The sequence below is a fragment of the Hydra viridissima genome, unplaced genomic scaffold (assembly GCF_058129835.1).
Source record: "Hydra viridissima isolate aposymbiotic clone 2 unplaced genomic scaffold, HvirCarnegie_v1 scaffold_12, whole genome shotgun sequence".
Classification (NCBI taxonomy): Eukaryota; Metazoa; Cnidaria; class Hydrozoa; order Anthoathecata; family Hydridae; genus Hydra; species Hydra viridissima.
In genome coordinates, this window is record NW_028324311.1 from 2,306,047 (window position 1) to 2,324,810 (window position 18,764).

At 29.1% G+C, this 18,764-nt stretch overlaps 1 protein-coding gene and 2 pseudogenes across 2 annotated transcripts in view; 2 read left to right on the forward strand and 1 right to left on the reverse strand.

Annotated features, from left to right (window-relative positions):
- The window catches only part of LOC149880720 (uncharacterized), a 10,045-nt gene extending 368 nt beyond the window's left edge, over positions 1-9,677 (reverse strand). Inside the window, exons 1-15 of the mRNA XM_090067868.1 lie at positions 8,476-9,677; positions 8,274-8,333; positions 8,045-8,153; positions 7,898-7,930; positions 7,586-7,705; positions 7,194-7,239; positions 5,613-5,639; positions 5,301-5,366; positions 5,079-5,171; positions 4,738-4,798; positions 4,399-4,439; positions 2,488-4,219; positions 2,118-2,255; positions 1,480-1,566; positions 1,180-1,269 (exon numbers count right to left, since the gene is read on the reverse strand). Coding sequence (XP_089923994.1) covers positions 1,180-1,269; positions 1,480-1,566; positions 2,118-2,255; positions 2,488-4,219; positions 4,399-4,439; positions 4,738-4,798; positions 5,079-5,171; positions 5,301-5,366; positions 5,613-5,639; positions 7,194-7,239; positions 7,586-7,705; positions 7,898-7,930; positions 8,045-8,153; positions 8,274-8,333; positions 8,476-8,590 — 2,818 coding nt within the window. The 5' untranslated portion in view covers positions 8,591-9,677. The remainder of the gene's footprint in view (positions 1-1,179; positions 1,270-1,479; positions 1,567-2,117; positions 2,256-2,487; positions 4,220-4,398; positions 4,440-4,737; positions 4,799-5,078; positions 5,172-5,300; positions 5,367-5,612; positions 5,640-7,193; positions 7,240-7,585; positions 7,706-7,897; positions 7,931-8,044; positions 8,154-8,273; positions 8,334-8,475) is intronic.
- Positions 9,678-10,262: 585 nt separating this feature from the next.
- Positions 10,263-12,327, forward strand: LOC149880721 (uncharacterized; annotated as a pseudogene).
- Positions 12,328-12,693: 366 nt separating this feature from the next.
- Positions 12,694-14,985, forward strand: LOC145201588 (uncharacterized; annotated as a pseudogene). The gene is made up of 8 exons (XR_016445408.1): positions 12,694-13,017; positions 13,148-13,356; positions 13,569-13,616; positions 13,707-13,796; positions 13,929-14,031; positions 14,105-14,268; positions 14,499-14,655; positions 14,794-14,985. The product of XR_016445408.1 is annotated as an uncharacterized LOC145201588 (transcript).
- Positions 14,986-18,764: the final 3,779 nt, after the last annotated feature.

The following is an 18,764-nucleotide window of genomic DNA, read 5'->3' on the forward strand; positions in this document are numbered from 1 at the left end:
GGAGTGCAAACGGTTAATGACATGTATGACACACGTCTTCACTGTTGTACATGACCGTTTAACAAAGAGTTATTTTTCCCATAAACGATCTCGTATACGGTGTCGTATATTTGAGGTCTCAATTGTACATGTTTCGGATTTTTATGTTACAATATTAATCGCATCAGAAATAATCAAATAAGAACTCTTGTGTTACACTATATCCCACAAAATCGCTATTTATAATTTGTATAATTTTTTTAAAACACGGAGCCTTCGTTTTTAATAAAAAAAAAAAAAAACTCCCCTAAATTTTTTACGAGGAAGAAGAAGAATCCTTTTTCAGGTTTAAAGTAAAAAAAACTTTTCATCTGCCGACCATAACGGATTTATTTATCCCGATTTGTAACCCCCCCCCCCCCTAAAAACAAAAACATAAACAAAATATTCACGTTTTTAATTTTACATAAACCATTTAAGGGAATCTAAAAAAATCGCATATTTAAAGTACTGGTTTTCATACTATTTGGTAATTTTTTTAAAAAGTTGTTATTGCTGTCAAAAATGCTTAATGCATTTTTTACTGTTTGCTTCTAATAGTTGAAACTTACTTTTTAAAATATAAAACAGGCAATCAAATGTCTTTCAAACATTCTTAGAACAATTTTGCATACTCAAACACCCCCTGATATTTGCATAGATGTTTACTGCAGTGCTCATTAACATTTTAGATTTAAACGCCTAAAGGCACTTTGTTCATTAATGTTAAGAAATTCAAGGAAAAATATTAATGGAATTTATACAAATAATAACTATTACTTGTATTTTAAAGGTATTAATAATTAGTATTTTAGTGATATTAATTTAGCTATAAATAACAATAGTTATTAATAATAAAGGAAAGCAAAGTAATCGTTATTTAATAAATTGATTTAATTTTATTAAATGTGGTTATTTTGTCATAGCAAAATAAAATTCTCATGAGAATAAAAAATTAACAATTAGATACATAGTAACCGAACCCCTTTCCCTAATTGAGATTTAAGAAAATAGGACAGTTTAAAACTCTGCATGTCTTATTAAAAGGACTTGAATCACTCAGTGCAAGTTCTACATAACTAATTAAAAACAAAAAAGTTAACTCTAAATTTATTTTAAAATATGCTCATGAAAAATCTACGATCAAATAAAAAAACATACTCGGAAATCCTTTATCGCGAGCTATGTAGCTCCCAAAGGTAGCTTCAAACAATTCTTTTTGGTTTTCAGTCCATTGGAAATAAATTCTTGCTAATTGCAAAAAAAAAAAAAAAAAAAAAAAAATTAGATGTAAAACTTCAAAGTAAACAAACTGTTAATCATGTTATAGCTATTTTAAAAGAGTCATTGTTTAAAAAAATTGATAAAAACATTTTAAACCATTCTACATTAAAATATTTTATTTACATAAGTAACATTATTTAACAAAATTAGATCTCATTGATTTAATGCATAAGTTACCAGATTTGTCACTTTTACATTTAACATTATCGTCTTCATGATCCAATTCATCCTCCTCCTCATCAGTGTTGGATGAACTAACATATCCTTAGAAAAAAGTTTTTAGATCAAACTTAAGTCAAAATTTGTTAGCTGTAACAGAAAAATAGCAATGAGAAGAGTTTATACTCAAAACTTTGGGGATAAACAACCTCTAAATGTTCCACCAATTTTTTTTTTTAATTTGTGAGCAAAAGTAAAATCAGAAATCATTTTTAAAAAATTTCATATCTTGTTTTATTATCTTTCACAAAAAGGTACTCCAATAACAATATACTACAATTCATGATACATTCTAGCTAATGTATATTTTCTAATTTTTTTTTTTTTCCCCATTAGAGGGTTTGTTTCGGAGATTTCCTTTAATTTTGACAGATTAAACCATCATTCTTGACAATTATTTATCATCCAATATGTTTGCACAATAATACTTTAACATATTTCCAATATGTAATGCAAGGAAGAATTCCAAGTAAAGAACTTTAAATTTATACTAGGATATATTGATTCCATTCAGTTTAAAACATTTATCTACTATGTAAAATGATTAAGTCAAAAAAAGTATGATAGAAAGATATATTTCTTAGATATTTACATACTTTTCCTCCTAGCTTCTTTTGATTTAATTGGCTTTAAATCTGAAATCAAAGAGGTTGATATTTTTCCTTTTACTAAATCATGACTTTGGGAACTGTATGAACCAGACAGACCCTGGTCAATTGCTTTAAGAAGCTGACCTGCAAAAAAAAAAAAAATTAAAATTAGCAAAAATTACCTGCAAAAAAATTAGTAACAAAAATCCGTTTAAAAAAAACAAACACATTTAGACATTAAAAAAACACATTTAGAAATTAAAAAACACAATTTATAAAAAATATCATGTTTGCTTAGTACAAAACGGGAGGAAAAATGAACTGTTTAAGCAAACATGGTATTTAACAGCAATAAAAAATTAGAATGGAAGCTGACCTGTTGCTCTTAATTGTTGTTCTGCTTGGGGCACTTGATATATGTTTTTGTTCACATCACCACTGTGTCCAAAGTGGTCAAACACAAGCTGTTGATTTGATTCTGATAAACCAAGAGCTCCAATCAAAGAAGATACTCTATGCCTATTCATAGTACCAGTAAGTTTGCCATCTACATTAGCTTTTTTGCAACAAGACACTAACACATGCCAGCCTGAAACATGACTATCACTTCCTTTTGTAGATGCAAACAAGTATTGATTTTGAGGAGCTATTCCAGAATCTTTTCTTGCTTCTGCTGAGCTTAAAAATTCCATTGAAGGTACTAGGTCTGGAGGAAAAAAAACAGGCACTAGCTTATTTCCTTTCCCTTCCTGAAAAGTTATTCGATTCCCAGTTGATATTTCATCTATGTATGACCTTCTAGCTGCTTCTCCCACCCATGTCCCAGCAACAGCTTCTTTCCATTGGTAAATAAATAGCCTAGCTGGTTCACCACCTCGACGACCATTAAAAATTGTTAATCTTGTACATGCAGCATCTCTCACATCCACAAACACAGAACTTGGAAATCTTAGGGAAAAAAAACCACTGTCTACTATCTTATTCAAGTAATTTTGTAATATTTTCAGTGCTTGTTCATCAGGTAAGTTTGCCGGTTTTCTTGTTGATTTGTTTCTTTTTTGGTGAATTTGGTATAAGGCATCCCCAAAAAGTTCATGCTGAATTATAGCAAATATTGATATAAAATCTCTAACCATCTCAGCTTCATTGTTTCGAGATTCCACCATAAAATGAACTTGTACCATATTAGCAACTTGTTTAATAACATTTTGCAAATGAACTTTTAAACCAGACTTCATTCCATTTGAATCTTCAGTTAGTTCACGTATAGCATTATTTAAATGACTAATGTTCTCTTTTTTAAACATATCTGATGCATCACTTGATGAACCCAGTGACTTTTTAAATGTCATATAAAGTCGAGCAAGTTGCCTCATAGTTCCTCTAACACGCTTCTCCACTTCAAACTTTTTCTCTTTTTTACACTTATTAGCTTTATATATACGTGCACCTATCATAATTATGATAGGATCACTTTTAGCCAATGCTGATATATCGTCCTGGATCATCTTATTTATGACTGCCTTAAAGTCATTTTCTAAACCATCAATCCTTACCAATGTTTCCATTGGCATTAGTGGAATCATAACTTGGCCATTATCTCGACCACAATGAATTTGGTGCCTAGCCTTATATGGTTTTGCATAACAACCCTTACATACAGCACAAATCACAAGATTCTCAGCATCAGCATCACCATCAAGAGCTTTTCTCTCTCGAATAAATTTTGGATCATCTTTTTTCATTTCCATCAAATTATGATTAAAAATTCCTTTTTTCCGAAGTAAACCAAATGCTTCAACTTGCTCCCTTTTTGGAAGAGATAAAGCCTTTATTATAGCTGGCTCATCTTTGTGGACTAGTTTTAGGTGGCGCGTTAAAGCACTTTGAAGTTTACCATCCTCACAAAATGGACATGGTCTGTGAATTTTCTTTTTAGCACTAAAACTGACTTCTTTGCTTTCATTAAGGCTACCACCAACCATATCATCATCTGTTTCAACTACATCAAGAGCATCTTCTAATCCAATAGCTGAATCATTCATCAAACTTATTTCATTAATAGAATCAGTCTCAGAAAATAGCGTAGGCGATAAATCTGTGGAATACTAAAAAAATGAAAATTCAAACCCAACCCTGGATGCATTATTAACACACTACAGGCAAATTTATTATCAATAAATAAACCTGCTACTTTTACATATTGTACAAAAAAGCATTAAATTTAATTTTTCCCTTGATGAATTAACATTCTGCAAGATAAAGTTATAAATATATACAAAATAACCTTCTCTCCAAAAAGTACAGTTTTCTTGGATCCACTGTTGTCTGAATCAAAAATAATTAAAACAATAAATGAAAATATAAAAAACAGCACAAGAAAAATATTTATTTATCAACTTAATTTCTTTAAATTATAGTAATTCTGACTATTATTTATAAGTAGATTATATTTACATAAAAAACAAAGATGATTTCCTAAATAAATTTAAACAATTAAAGCAAACTTTAAAAAGAAATATAAAATTTCACAATTTTAAACACTTACATAAAAAAAAAAAAAAAAATAGCAAAGTACCATAATAAGGAGATTGTAACAAAAGAGAACAATTCTAAAGGATTTCACTGTAAGAAATTTCTTCATCTGAATCTTCCACATCAGAAAAAAGAAGACCATCATCTTCCATCTTTTAGTGAAAACAAACACATAAAAATCAATTATAAGTTCAAAATATTGAAGATAAATCATTTATAAAACTTCAATTCAATACCTTTAATCCTTTAGTGACTTTTGAGATTGGAGTGGAATGCACATTACACACCTGGTTATATTACCAGGTGTGTAATGTGCATTCCACTCCAATCTCAAATTATATTATAAATATTATTAACTGAAAAAATAAATTTCTCATACAAAATTAAAAATTATAAATCTGTGTGACTGTTATATAATTTAAAAACTAATACCTCAATTTTTTTGGAGTCTTTAGATGAACCAGTGACTGCCTGTTCATTTTCCACCTTGTTAGGATAAACATTAATGCAAAAAATTTTTAACAACTAATAAGAATCCAAAAAACAACTAAAAGTTAAGTAACATTGATAGTTTTTAAGAACAATCAAAATTAAACATTTCAAACTATCTTTTATACTTTCTCCAAGAAAATATAAGAAGTGAAACTAAAGTACCTTGGTTGAACTCAAAACAGAAAAATCAACAGCAGACGAATTTGGAGCAGCAATAACATTTTCATTCTAATTAAAATATTTTTTAAAAATAAATTAACATCTGATATAAATTTAACTTCAAAACCGAAATGAAACAAATATAATACTAATTAATTTGAAATATTAACTAATAATTAACACAAGGTATTAAATAAAAAGACCATCTTTAATCATTCAAAAACTAAAGAAAATCAAATAACTAAAACAAGCCCAAAAGAAAAATCATTTACAACCCATATATTTATATATGAACCAAAAGAAACTACCTCAGTACAAAACAAATGGTTGCAGATTTTCAACCTAAAAAGACAAGACAAAAGATAAGTTGATAAAAAACATCTTCATTATTAAACTGACAAATTTTCATCTAAGGTAAATTTTAATACCATACAATAGCAAAAACAAACTAAATCAGTGTTTGAAAATAGTTTCGAGTTAGAATAGAGAAATATATATGCAAAAGATACTCAATAGAAATTGTAAATTGTGTCTACATAATGAAAATGTTGATATCATGAAATAGAGAAGACAAACTGTATCAGTGTTGAAAAAGAGGGTTGCATTAAAGTAGAGAAATATATATGCAAAACATTCTAACAAGAAATTGAAAACTGTGACTTTTACTAAAGTAGACTTTGATATCATACAATAGAAAAGACAAGCTGCATCAGTGAAGGAAAGTTGTGTTGACTTAAGGCAGAGAAATACAAATGCAAAACATTCTCACTAGACTTAGCAAACTGTGTGTCTACTTAAGGTACATTTTATTATCATACAAAGAAGAGAAAAACTAATCAGTGAAAGAAAGTGGTGTTGACATTAGGCAGAGAAATATATATGCAAAACATTCTAACAAGAAATTGAAAACTGTGAGTTTTACTAAATTAGACTTTGATATCATACAATAGAAAAGACAAGCTGCATCAGTAAAGGAAAGTTGTGTTGACTTAAGGCAGAGAAATACAAATGCAAAACATTCTCACTAGACTTAGCAAACTGTGTGTCTACTTAAGGTACATTTTATTATCATACAAAGAAAAGACAAACATATCAGTGAAAGAATGTGGTGTTGACTTTAGGCAGAGAAATATAAACACAAAATATTCCTACTTGACTTAGTGAGCTGTGTGTCTACTTAAAGTAGATTTTATTATCATACAAAGAAGAGAAAAACTAATCAGTGAAAGAAAGTGGTGTTGACATTAGGCAGAGAAATATATATGCAAAACATTCTAACAAGAAATTGAAAACTGTGAGTCTAACTAAAGTAGACTTTGATATCATACAATAGAAAAGACAAGCTGTATCAGTGAAAGAAAGTGGTGTTGACTTTAGGCAGAGAAATACAAATGCAAAACATTCTCACTAGACTTAGCAAACTGTGTGTCTACTTAAGGTACATTTTATTATCATACAAAGAAAAGAAGAACTTATCAGTGAAAGAAAGTGGTGTTGACTTTAGGCAGAGAAATTTAATCACAAAATATTCTTACTTGACTTAGTAAGCTGTCTGCCTACTTAAAGTAGATTTTATTATCATACAATTGAAAAGAAAAATTGTATCAGTGATGGAAAGTTGTGTTGACTTTAAGTAGGAAAATAGAGTATACATTGATTTTAAGGGAGATTTGGAATCATACAGTTAAAGAAATATTTTCTAAGTGCCTATTTTAGTGTTTAGTTAGAGAAATAAACAAAGAAAAAAATTTTGTTAAGTTCTTTATGTATTTCTTTAGATTTTTGTAAAGCAGATGACCTAAAAATAATAGGACAATTTTAATACAATCCCTCTAGTAATTGACTTGCAGTGCTTAACATTAATTACAATTAATAATGTACAAAATAATTCTTTACCATATTGCGCCATGGCATTTCTTCTGGATCATCTCCATAATCATATCTATTTATTAAAAGTATGGTTTTGAAACAAACAATTTTTTTTTCTTTAGAGATTTTGCAGAAGAAAGATAAAATCCATATTTTAAGTTTTAATGCTACAGCATTTAAAGAGTAAGAAGGAATATAGAAAATCATGTAATTATAAAATGTAAAACTCGATAAATGGTTTTGTGAGCATTAATTAGATAAAATTAGGTTCTTATCACTAAACAATTCATTAAAATTTGACAGATTTAGTTGCCAAAGTATCAATTTTAATATTATTCTTGAAATTCAGATTTTAGATAAGTTTTACATAATTATTAGGGTTAAGGAAGCGTGCAAGAATAAGCATTAAAATAACCAACCTTATTTCTGTGCCTATATCAATGTCTTTAACTGCGTAAAGTGCCAAATATGATGATTGATTTGAAACATAACGCTTCATTACTGCATTTGAATATTTAAATGGTGAATCATTCACATATCTTAAGGAAACCAAATTTTCCATTAAAACCCTTTAGAAGATATAAACTAGAACACAAGCATCAGCTTATTGAGGTGCTTTAAAAATTAAGAAAGCAGTATATGATTACAAAAAAACTATTTAGACAATTAACAGCTTTATATTCATCAAATTTATCTAGAAATAAAGTTTCATTGCCTTTGGATATTCATACCTTCCAGCTTGCAAAGAATAAGTAGCATCAATACTAAAATAAAAATTACAGAGATGTAACCAAGAAAAAGGTCAAGATGCCATTTACTTCAAAAAGGTTAACATACAGAACATCATAGTGTAGACTTCTTCACAAAAAGATACTGACCAAAATTTCCCATTGCTTCCCATTACATTGTAATAGATGAAGCAACCGATTCTATTACTCTTGTATTTTTCCTCTCTTTTGAGTGCTTCACTTTCAGAAATCTTTTCTCCTAAGTAATTTAAATAGTCTAAACTATGTAAAGGCATTTCTGATTATGCATTTATATTTAAGAAGTTGTTTTTAAAAAAATGATTTTCTGCTAGATTTGATTAAACATCTCATCACCCACCTGCATATTCTAAAAGAAAGTCTCCTTTCCTAAACCTTTTTGTTGATATTACTCCATACCCTAAATTATAAAAAAGTATAATAAATTTTAAATTTTACTACAAATTCACGACTTTGTATTTACTTGATAAATTATAGCAAAATACTACTGAAAATATAGCTAATAAAAAAGAAATGATTGAAAACCAAATAAAATGACAAACCTATAACTGAATTTATCAAAACAACTTTGATACCACCTGGATCTTTTCCAGACCCAAGGTAATATTCGATTAAAGAGTTTTTATTTGTCAGGCCACGCTTTGGCCTAGCCGCCATAATTCACTTTTCAGCCGGCTTGCAATTATTCCGCGAAAAGAGCGTAATGGAGAAAACAAGGTAAAATGCAATTGTATATTTTTTATATTTTGAAATACTTTAACATAATTTATCCCTGGTTAATTACACTAAACTAACTTTATAGATTGTTATTGTAGAAACATTATAGAGACGTAAAGTCGTTAATATATTCATAATAACTAATTAAAAAAAACAAATGAAGTTACTGTCGACCGAACGGCTAATTCCAAACACCGTGTCTACCTGACGCAAATTCGATAGATATACAAGAAGAAAAAGACAATTGCTGATTAACCTTCATTCTCATTATTAAACATAAAAAAACTGGCGCTACTGCAGTTTCTCCCCCCCCTTTTTTTATTTTTGATTATGATAGAGAATTTTATGCTGATTCAGAAAAATATAAAAACATGGACCTGAAAATCAACGGAAAGTGCTCTATTTCGAAGTCAAAGTTGAAAAAAATCCCACTAAAAACCCTAATATTCGCCATTTTTTTTCAAAACGCTTTCATTTTTGACAAAAGTTAATTACCGTTACATTGCGCAATAAAAAAACCTGGTTTCCATCAGCCTTCGCATTACTATTTTAAAGTGTTATAAGGAAAGTGTAATAAACGAAATGAAATTAATGGAAGATTTCAAATAAAAGTTGAACTTAGAATGTGGGAATGTAAAAAAATTGATGAATAATTATTATTGTATTGTACGCTGGTTTTTTTTATTAAAAAAAACGGTTTAAAGGTGACATTTTCTAAATTTTACACGTGATAAAACAACTATGAATTAAGTTTCAAAAGTTCTTCTTTTAGGAAACTAAAATTTTGAATTCTTTTTTAAAATTCATTACAAAAGTACATTACTTGCAATATAGTTTATTCTCTAATAAATCAAAAAACGGCTATTTTCATTGCCACAAAAAATTGCGCGAGATAAACATACTTTAACGACTTTTTTTAATGTAAAAACCATGCTATAAATTTATTGCTTTGTCAGCTAAAAAATCATTAACTTAATATTCTCAAAATGGCGAATATTAGGGTTTTTAGTGGGATTTTTTTCAACTTTGACTTCGAAATAGAGCACTTTCCGTTGATTTTCAGGTCCATGTTTTTATATTTTTCTGAATCAGCATAAAATTCTCTATCATAATCAAAAATAAAAAAAGGGGGGGGAGAAACTGCAGTAGCGCCAAAAAACTTATATGGCGAAGAAAATGTTGCTCCACAGCAATAAATAGACCTAAGATTTATAACCTATTAAAAAACGCATTGACCATAATATTATGTGTATCGTAAAGTCGACATCAAAATTGTCGACTTAAGAAAACTGTCGACCTGAGGTACTAAATTAAACCGTAATTTGTCGACTTTAGGTTGATCTATAATTATATATATATATATATATATATATATATATATATATATATATATATATATATATATATATATATATATATATATATATATATATATATATATATATATATATATATACATATATATATATACATTGCATATATATATATATACATTGTATATATACATTTATATGTATATTATGTATATATATATACTCATATTTATTTACATTTTTTTAGTATAAAATACATTTAAAATACAATTTATTTTTAATAACTTCTGTATCATTATTTCTTAAAGGATAAAAAATGGAGTGGGCTGTCAAAGGAGAAAAAAAGGCTTGTCATTAATGAAGAAGTTGATACTTTTTACAAAAAAGCTCAGGAAGATGCTGCAATTCATGAGGTTGTTGTTAGTTACGATCAAGAAGAGCCCAAGAGTTCTTCGTTAGAAGCAAGTAGCAATAATAGTATAACCTTGGTAGTTATCGTTCTTTTGAAAGTATCTTAGATACAAGCTCAGAAGAAATTAAAAATAAGTCACTTTTAGAGGAAATTCGTGTTTGGGCAATTCAATACAATGTTGAAAATAAAGCATTGGATGATTTGTTAAAAATTCTTATAACAAAACATCCGGAGTTACCTAAATCATGTAAAACACTTTTAAAATGTTCTTCGACCCATTTGAATATCTCAAAGATGGGTAGTGGAGAATTTGTTCACTTTGGCCTAGAAACTGAACTTATTAGGTATATAGAATCTGGTTTGCAAAGCTTTAGGATAAGTTCAGATCGATATAATTTACTTTGCGCTGAAGCTACTCATTTTCATTCTACACTTATCACGTTAACATTTAATATCGATGGGATGCAATTATTCAAATCCTGCTCTAAATCATTTTGGCCTATTTTAGCAAAAGTTAATGAAAGTACTTGCCTTGAGCCTTTCATTGTATCTCTTTATTTTGGCACAAATAAACCGAATGACCTGAATAAATATTTTTCAGGGATTGTAGAAAACTTGAACAATTTAAAATACCCAATTTTAGTTTCAGGACAGAGGTATCTTATTAGAGCTTTTTGTATTGTAAGTGATGCTCCGGCAAGAGCATTTATAAAGTGTATAAAGTATTTTAATGGTTACAATGGGTGTGAGTATTGCAGTTAAACTGGTAGCTATATTAATGGAAAGGTTGTTTTTGATAATCATGATTGCTCCTGCTCGAACTGATCAACAGTTTTTGAATTTTCAAGAAAAAGATCACCAAAAGGAAATGACGGCAATTGGTAGTATTGTACCTCCTGTTACTTGTGTGCCAGCTGAGTACATGCATCTGTTATGTGAAGGTGTGTTCAGAAAACTTTTGTTTTTATGGGTTTCTTCAACATGTGTGTACAAAGGTTCATTTCGCATACCACCGTCTAATCGAGTTGCTTTATCGAATAAGATCGTTGAAAATGGGAAACACATGCCTAAAGAATTTAAACACAGAAAAGTGAGACCATTGGTTGAGATGGACCGATGGAAAGCAACTGAATTTAGAACTTTTTTTATTTATTTGGCACCATTAGTCATGAGATCTTTTCTGCATCCCAGTGTTTATGCTCATACTATGCTTCTCCATTTTGCAGCATTCAATATGCTTGGATCAGATTTTTTACCAATTATGGATAACATTTCCTGGTGTTTGAAGAAATTTGTTACTACGTTTGCAGATCATTATGGTAAAGGTAATTTAGTGTATAACATTCATTGTCTTTTACATTTAGATGAGTTTGTAAAAAACCTTGGTCCACTTGACTTTTGGTCATCATTTCCTTTTGAGAATAAATTAAGGCATATTAAAAAGACCATTAATTCCAACACCAATTGCCTCAAACAGTGCATCAATAATGTAATTAGAAGTTCAATTTTCAAAACATTATCGCCATCTTGCAATAACTTATTTTACTTATCTACACATTCACCAGACAATATATATCTCACCTCTTCTGGAATAGTATGTGTTACTTCGTTTGTTACCGATGTTGTGTGTAATGGAAATGTAATGACTTTATATGAAGACGTGTATTCCCATCCATATCCTTCTTCATTTATGCATATAGGTTTGTATAAACACTCAAATAGTAATGTATGCAATGTTTCAATAATTAACAAATGTGTGTGTATTCCTTGTGAGAATAGTATATTTTACATTATTCCATTTGCTTCTAATAAATTGTTTAGTTATTGATCAAAATACCAGAATTATTTATATAAACTATTAGTTTTTGAACAGCATCAAATTTTGAACTGTTTAACAATTGAAGACATTTGTACTTTTAGCACTTATAGTCTTCAATTTAAATCTTGAAAAATGACTTTTATCTAGTTTTTAAATTTTGTATTTAATTTTAAAAAACAGTTTGTTACATAATTAGTTGTATAACCAATTTATATCAGTTGCGTAAAAGATGTTTAATTTTTTTATGAGTTTTTTAGTGTTATTTTTTTTATAGGCATTCTTATGAATTTTATATCTATGTAATAAAGATATTTTTTATGAAATAATTATATATAGAAAAGTATGAGTTGTTTTACCTATTTTTTATTTACTTGATATTGTTAATTTATATTGCTATAGTCCTAGCAAGTATTGGGAATTTATATAGTTATTTTACTACTATTACTTATGCAAAATTTTTTTTATTGAATTATGGTAATTCTATTGTAAGCATAGTGTCATCAGGGTGGCAAATACCCTGTAAATATTGTGCCAGCCCAAAACGATATTTACTGAAATTATCTTTCCTAATTCCTAGAGTTTTTTATAATATGCACAAATAGTTTATATTATTTATATTTTTTACAGTGTAAAGATATGTTTTATATTGTTCATTTCCTTAACGACAATACTGTGGAGTATGTTCCAAAGGAATGGCTTAATGGAAACAGCGAGTGTATGTGGCCAAAATGTAGCATGACTTCATTAAAAGGAATGCGCCGGAAGAGACAGATTCCCAATAAAGATTGGGAAAGATACAAAATACGAATTTTATCTACTGCAGGTAAAAACACACATATGTGTGTTTGTGTGTGTGTGTGCGTTTAAATTATACCTGGTTTATTAATATTACTTTAATGCACAATCAACTCACATTTTTGTTACTTTGTACTACTTTGACTACTTTGTTACAGACTGTGAGGAAAGAGCATTAGAAAAGTTAAAAATATCTGAAGAAACAAGTGATCTTGCTTCAGAATATGAAGGTAATTCATGTCGTAGGAAAACAACATCAAAACGATTATCCCCTTCATTATTTGCTTCTCAAATTCATGGCAATATGTCTAGTGAAGATGATTCTGATTTCAACATGCCTACATCTCTTCAGCAGGCTGTCATTTCTGTAAGCTTATAAAGTGACTTTATTAAAAACAAGTTTTTTTCATTAACTTGCTTACGTTAATGAAAAAAATGTTAAATAATTATTTTAAATGTGGAAACGAAAATATTTATTTAAACATGGCTTACTCTTGTTGATTACAATCAACAAATTTTTATTTTCTTAAATTAGATAGAGTTTTACTAGATTTTAATAATTAGCATAAAATATTTTAGACATCAACACCAGGTAGCCAACCATTACTGCAAATACCACATCATGCTGTAAGTATTAAACATGTTGCTTGATAGCAATACTTTAAGTTAAAATTTGTTAATGTTATTATTAGACATTTAATTTTGATATATGATTAGAATGTTTTTCGAGAGATGCAACACCAAGGAAAATCTAGTCAAAGCTTTGTGTCATTACTAAATGATCCTGATGAAATAAATTTACCTTCAGTAAGATTTTTGTAAATTTTATTTTAGTAATTATAAGTTTGCTGTTAAGTAGAATAATTATAATTGAAGATCATTAAATTTAAATATGCATAAATGTAATTAAAGTAGAATTTTTTTTTAAAATTATATCAGGAGTTCTTGCCAATGCCATACACCAAAAATTCCACTGACACCCTTACACCAATCACACAGTCAATTGAATACCGATTGTCCTCCATTGAAAATTTACTTAAAGGTGAAAAATCTTTTAAAGTACATATATTAATTTGTCTATCTTTTAAATACTTATAACAGTTCGATTTGATTAGATTTAGTAAAATCTGTAACGTCTGCGACAAAAGAGATTAAACATTTGATAGAGCGTATGCCAATTGGTCATACTGAAGAAAGTTTATTTACGAAATCAAGCAGCATAGAAGAGTTAGATGCTGTTTTGTTGCAATGCCAGGATGAAGAAATGGCCTCACTTTTTGCAAGTTGTACTTAAATATTATTGAAAAACTTTTTAATAAAAACTCCGGTTGCATCCATTGAAAAATTAAAAATTCGAATATTTAACCTTTTTTTAGATAATACAATTTTTTATATAATTTGAATTCATATATAAATTTTATTTTTTAGTAATCACTTATATATATTTATGTATGTGTTTATACACCTTTGTGTACTTTTAAATTGTTTACTTTCTTTTTCTGAATGTAGATTAACTGGCTAGCAACAGCAGGTGGAAAGTATATATCTGATACGGTACGAAACATTTTGAATGTTTTCATGACTGATGAGTTACAGATGAGTTGTTGTCGTACTGGGAAACGCTCAAACAAATATTCAATTGAGGCTTTTGTAAAATTTATTGCAAGTAAGCAAAGTAGCTATTCCGTTAGAGTTAACCGTTTGTCAAGTACAAGTACTTATTGATAAAGTTGACATTAACCCTTAATAAATTAATTAATTTTTTGTATAATCGAAATAATAAATAATAATAAACTGATTTTAGTTGCTGTTTGAAGGCATTGCAAAAATGCTACAGACAAAGATGTCAATGAAGCCATCACCGCTTCACTGCATAACTCAGCAGATCGTGGTGGTAGACGTATGCATCGAGAGAAGAATGAATAAATAAATTTAATGAAAAGTTATTGTAAATAAATAAAATGTTTGTAAATAAATTTATAACAAAAAGCAAGAAGCATATTATTTTTCATATATATATATATATATATATATATATATATATATATATATATATATATATATATATATATATATATATATCAGATTTCATGTAAAAAGTTAGTGTACTTTCGTTCTGAAAGTGGTTTTGAGCGATATAAGTACTATTGCCACACGTGAGCCACTCCAACGCCATCCCATAATGAGTAGTGGTAAATATATGGCTAATATATACTTCCCACACGTGGGCCAGATGAACCTTTGCGAAAGATAAGGTGTGGCTTTCTTTCTTATTTAGTGTGGTTTTAGTGCTATAAGCATTAAACCCACATATGGCCCGCACTAAAGTCATCCCATTAAGAAGTGTGGTAATGATATGGCTAGCAAATGCTTCCCACGCGTGGGCCATTTGAACTTTTGCGCACAAATTAAGAGTGGCATTTGTTCTTATTTAGTGTGGTTTTATTGCTATAAACATTAAAGCCACATATGGGACGCATCAGCGCCATCCCATAAAGGAGAGTGGGAAATATATGGTTAACATGCATTTGCCATATATGGCCCACGTTAAATTTTCTTGTCGGGTGGACAGCGTTTACGGGAAGTTTCTTAAAGCCAGTTTTGGCCTCCCAAGATGGCGGCGGAATTAAGGAATGGTGGTATGAAAACTAAGAAACTGATGATAATCAAGTTTTATATCTTACGCTCAAATATTGATAAATATGTATATTTCTAATAAATTTTTTTTTTGTTTAACATTAAATTTGTTTCATAAAAATAACGGATTATTACACATTTACATAAAATTCAAGTATAAATATTTTTTTATTTAACAAAACATATTCTTACAATAAGTTGTTCTATATAAACTTTCTGTTTTTCGTTTTTTAGAATAAATATAATAAAATAAAAATTCTCAGTAAAACTAAGTACAAATTTTAATTTAAATTTGCTAAAGTTTAGTTTTTAATCATAGTAAAGAAAAAGTATTTGTTTGCTGGTGCAGAAATCTAAAATATCAAATAGTTAGCATTTTTTATATAACTTATGTACCTTTTAGTTCTTAACTATCCAACGTTGTGTGCTAGAAACGGTTAATAATACAACAGCATGGTAGGCAGCTGATTTTATTTTTGAGATAAAATATTTTATAGGCATTAGTTTATCAGATAGGCACTACAAAATTATAAATGCTGCATGAACTATTAGCTGAGCACTGTGATTACACACAACTCAGAGGTTCTTTCTAGAGTTATATATATATATATATATATATATATATATATATATATATATATATATATATATATATATATGTATATATATCATATAAAAATATTTTTGATTGGTTTTTGAATAGGATAAGTTCTGTTAATTGCTTCCTAAATTTTTTCCAGTTATTTTGGCAGTTTTTTTTTTACCCAGGTGATAAAGACGTATTTTTGCATAGTTTTCTGAAATAAGCTTAATCAGTCAAGTAAATGGTTATCAGTTATAGCTAAGTCAAACATATGAGAAGCTTGTTCATTAAATATTTTTGAGTAATCAACTGATCTCAAAATAGCACTCGAAATGGCATTTTGAATTTCTATTTCATTAGGAAGGTTGCCATTTATTGAGGCAAGCAACCTTTGGAAACATCTTTCAGGTTCTTCGCATATGATAACAACACTTTTGGTTGGCTTATTTAAACCTCCTCTGTCTTTAAATTTTAAAAAACTGGTTTGTTCAAAACGATAAGAAAGTACTAATGGATGCCAACATTTAATGCAGATAGTTTATTGTGAATTTATTTATCATACATTTTTTGATAAGATACATGTTAATAATGTTTGCTAACATACAAAATATACGTTATCAAAAAAATCCCTTCATAAGTTCTGAATAATAAGTCAATAACAATTGACTCAATTATTGAGAGTTGGAATATTACAAATAATAATATATAAGTAAAATAATATAAATTGAAAAATATTATTTTGTATTTAATATTCTTATTAAATACTATATCCATCAATTAGATTTATGTTTTAAATAATCCTAGAAGGAACTCCTGAGTTGTGTGTACAACACTCAGCTAATAGTTCATGCAGCATGTACATATCTGCTATCTTGCTGCAAAAATTGAAAATATAAAATTTGTCAAAATTGTAAGTAGACACCAATCCGCTCACCATACAGATATGTTATCAACCTTTTAGCACACTGCCCCCATCTTGGGAGGCCAACTTTGTCTTCAAATTTTTTTGAAAAAGACAATTGAATACGCTGTCCAGTTATATTTTGATATCAGTGATCGAGAAATGGAAGGCCGACATCAAAAGCAGACTTTCCGCATTGGCCGGTCTACGAGACAAGATTTACCACTATCTGACTGAGAAAAACCAAATAAAAAAAAGAGACCGATTAAAAGCTGCTTGATCTGTTACGCAATTTTCATAGTAAGCAAAGCGAATTTTTTTCCCCCAAATACATGCTCAAAGCTTTATCGACGATCAAAAAGATTCAATTCTAAACGGAATTTGACAAGAGCAAAGTGCCTAAAAATCCCTGTCCTTACGAAACGAATTTTCACTCCGATCTGGCATACATGAAAATTTTCAACGTTGACAAAAAAATCTTTAAACCGTTGTACTGTTTGGTGATGATCGACGGCGTTTCCATAAAAATCTACATGCGAAGTTGTTTGAACATAAAACATCCCATCGTCACAAGAGCCTTTAAAAGCGTCTTCGAATCGATCGACAGAATCTTCGACAAACGTATTCACCTCCAAACAGATTGAAGGGGAGTGGTTTTCAACGCTTTGTTTTGAAAATTTCGTCGAGAAAAAGACGTCGTTCATTTTTCCAGCAAATTGGGACACGCTTATCGAAAGAGCTATTTACACTTTAAAAATAATCGTCAGACGTTTGCAAATGAGCGAACAGCTTGCGGTAAAAAAAAAGAAGACGTTTATCTCAAAGACTTTCAAGACGTCATCAATTCGGCTCCATATTTGTACAGCGATTTCACTCCCATTTAACTCGACGAAAAAAGTGAATAAGCGACAGTTTTAAGAATCCAAGATCTTCTTGCGAGACAGAAAAGAAGAAAAGCGCAATAGAAATACAACAAAGTTGGATGAGTCATCAGAGAAAAGAAAAGAATTCTCAAATCTTTGCCGATTAGCATGCTTTGCTATTGAAGAATATCGAAAAATATCGATCGAGAGACCTTTAGCAAAACTTCGACGCAAACCAAATCATTTTGGAACAGAGACGACGTTTTCAATATAGTCAAAGTGTTCACCACCAAAGATCAAGACAACAACTTTTACGCCCCCACGCATTGTTATTTCGTCGAACATACCGTCACCAAAAAAATATTTAACACTTGCAGAGAAAATTTGCAACCCATCACATTGAACAACAAAGACCGTTACTTGAGCAATTACGAGGATTACCAAAAAAAAACTATTTAAATCGGGGTATAACACAAAAAAATGAAAGAAGTGAGTGGAAGAGTGTTGACTTACCGAGGTGGTGGAGACTTGTTTCCCACGTATGCAAGCATGATCTTTCTTCGTTTGCATCGCTTCAATATCCATCAACCACCATTGTCATCTTTGTCCTAAAGAAATAAATACTTCGCTCAAGGTTTTTTTGTGAGCATCCACTTGATAATACTTTTTCCCACACGTTTCTGTCTTCTGTTCGTTGTGTTGTGTGCGTATTTGAAAGATGTTTTTCGTTTGCAAAATTTCAAATTTTTAACGTTTTTCAAAAAAATCTTTTTTTTCCATTTTTTTAAAAC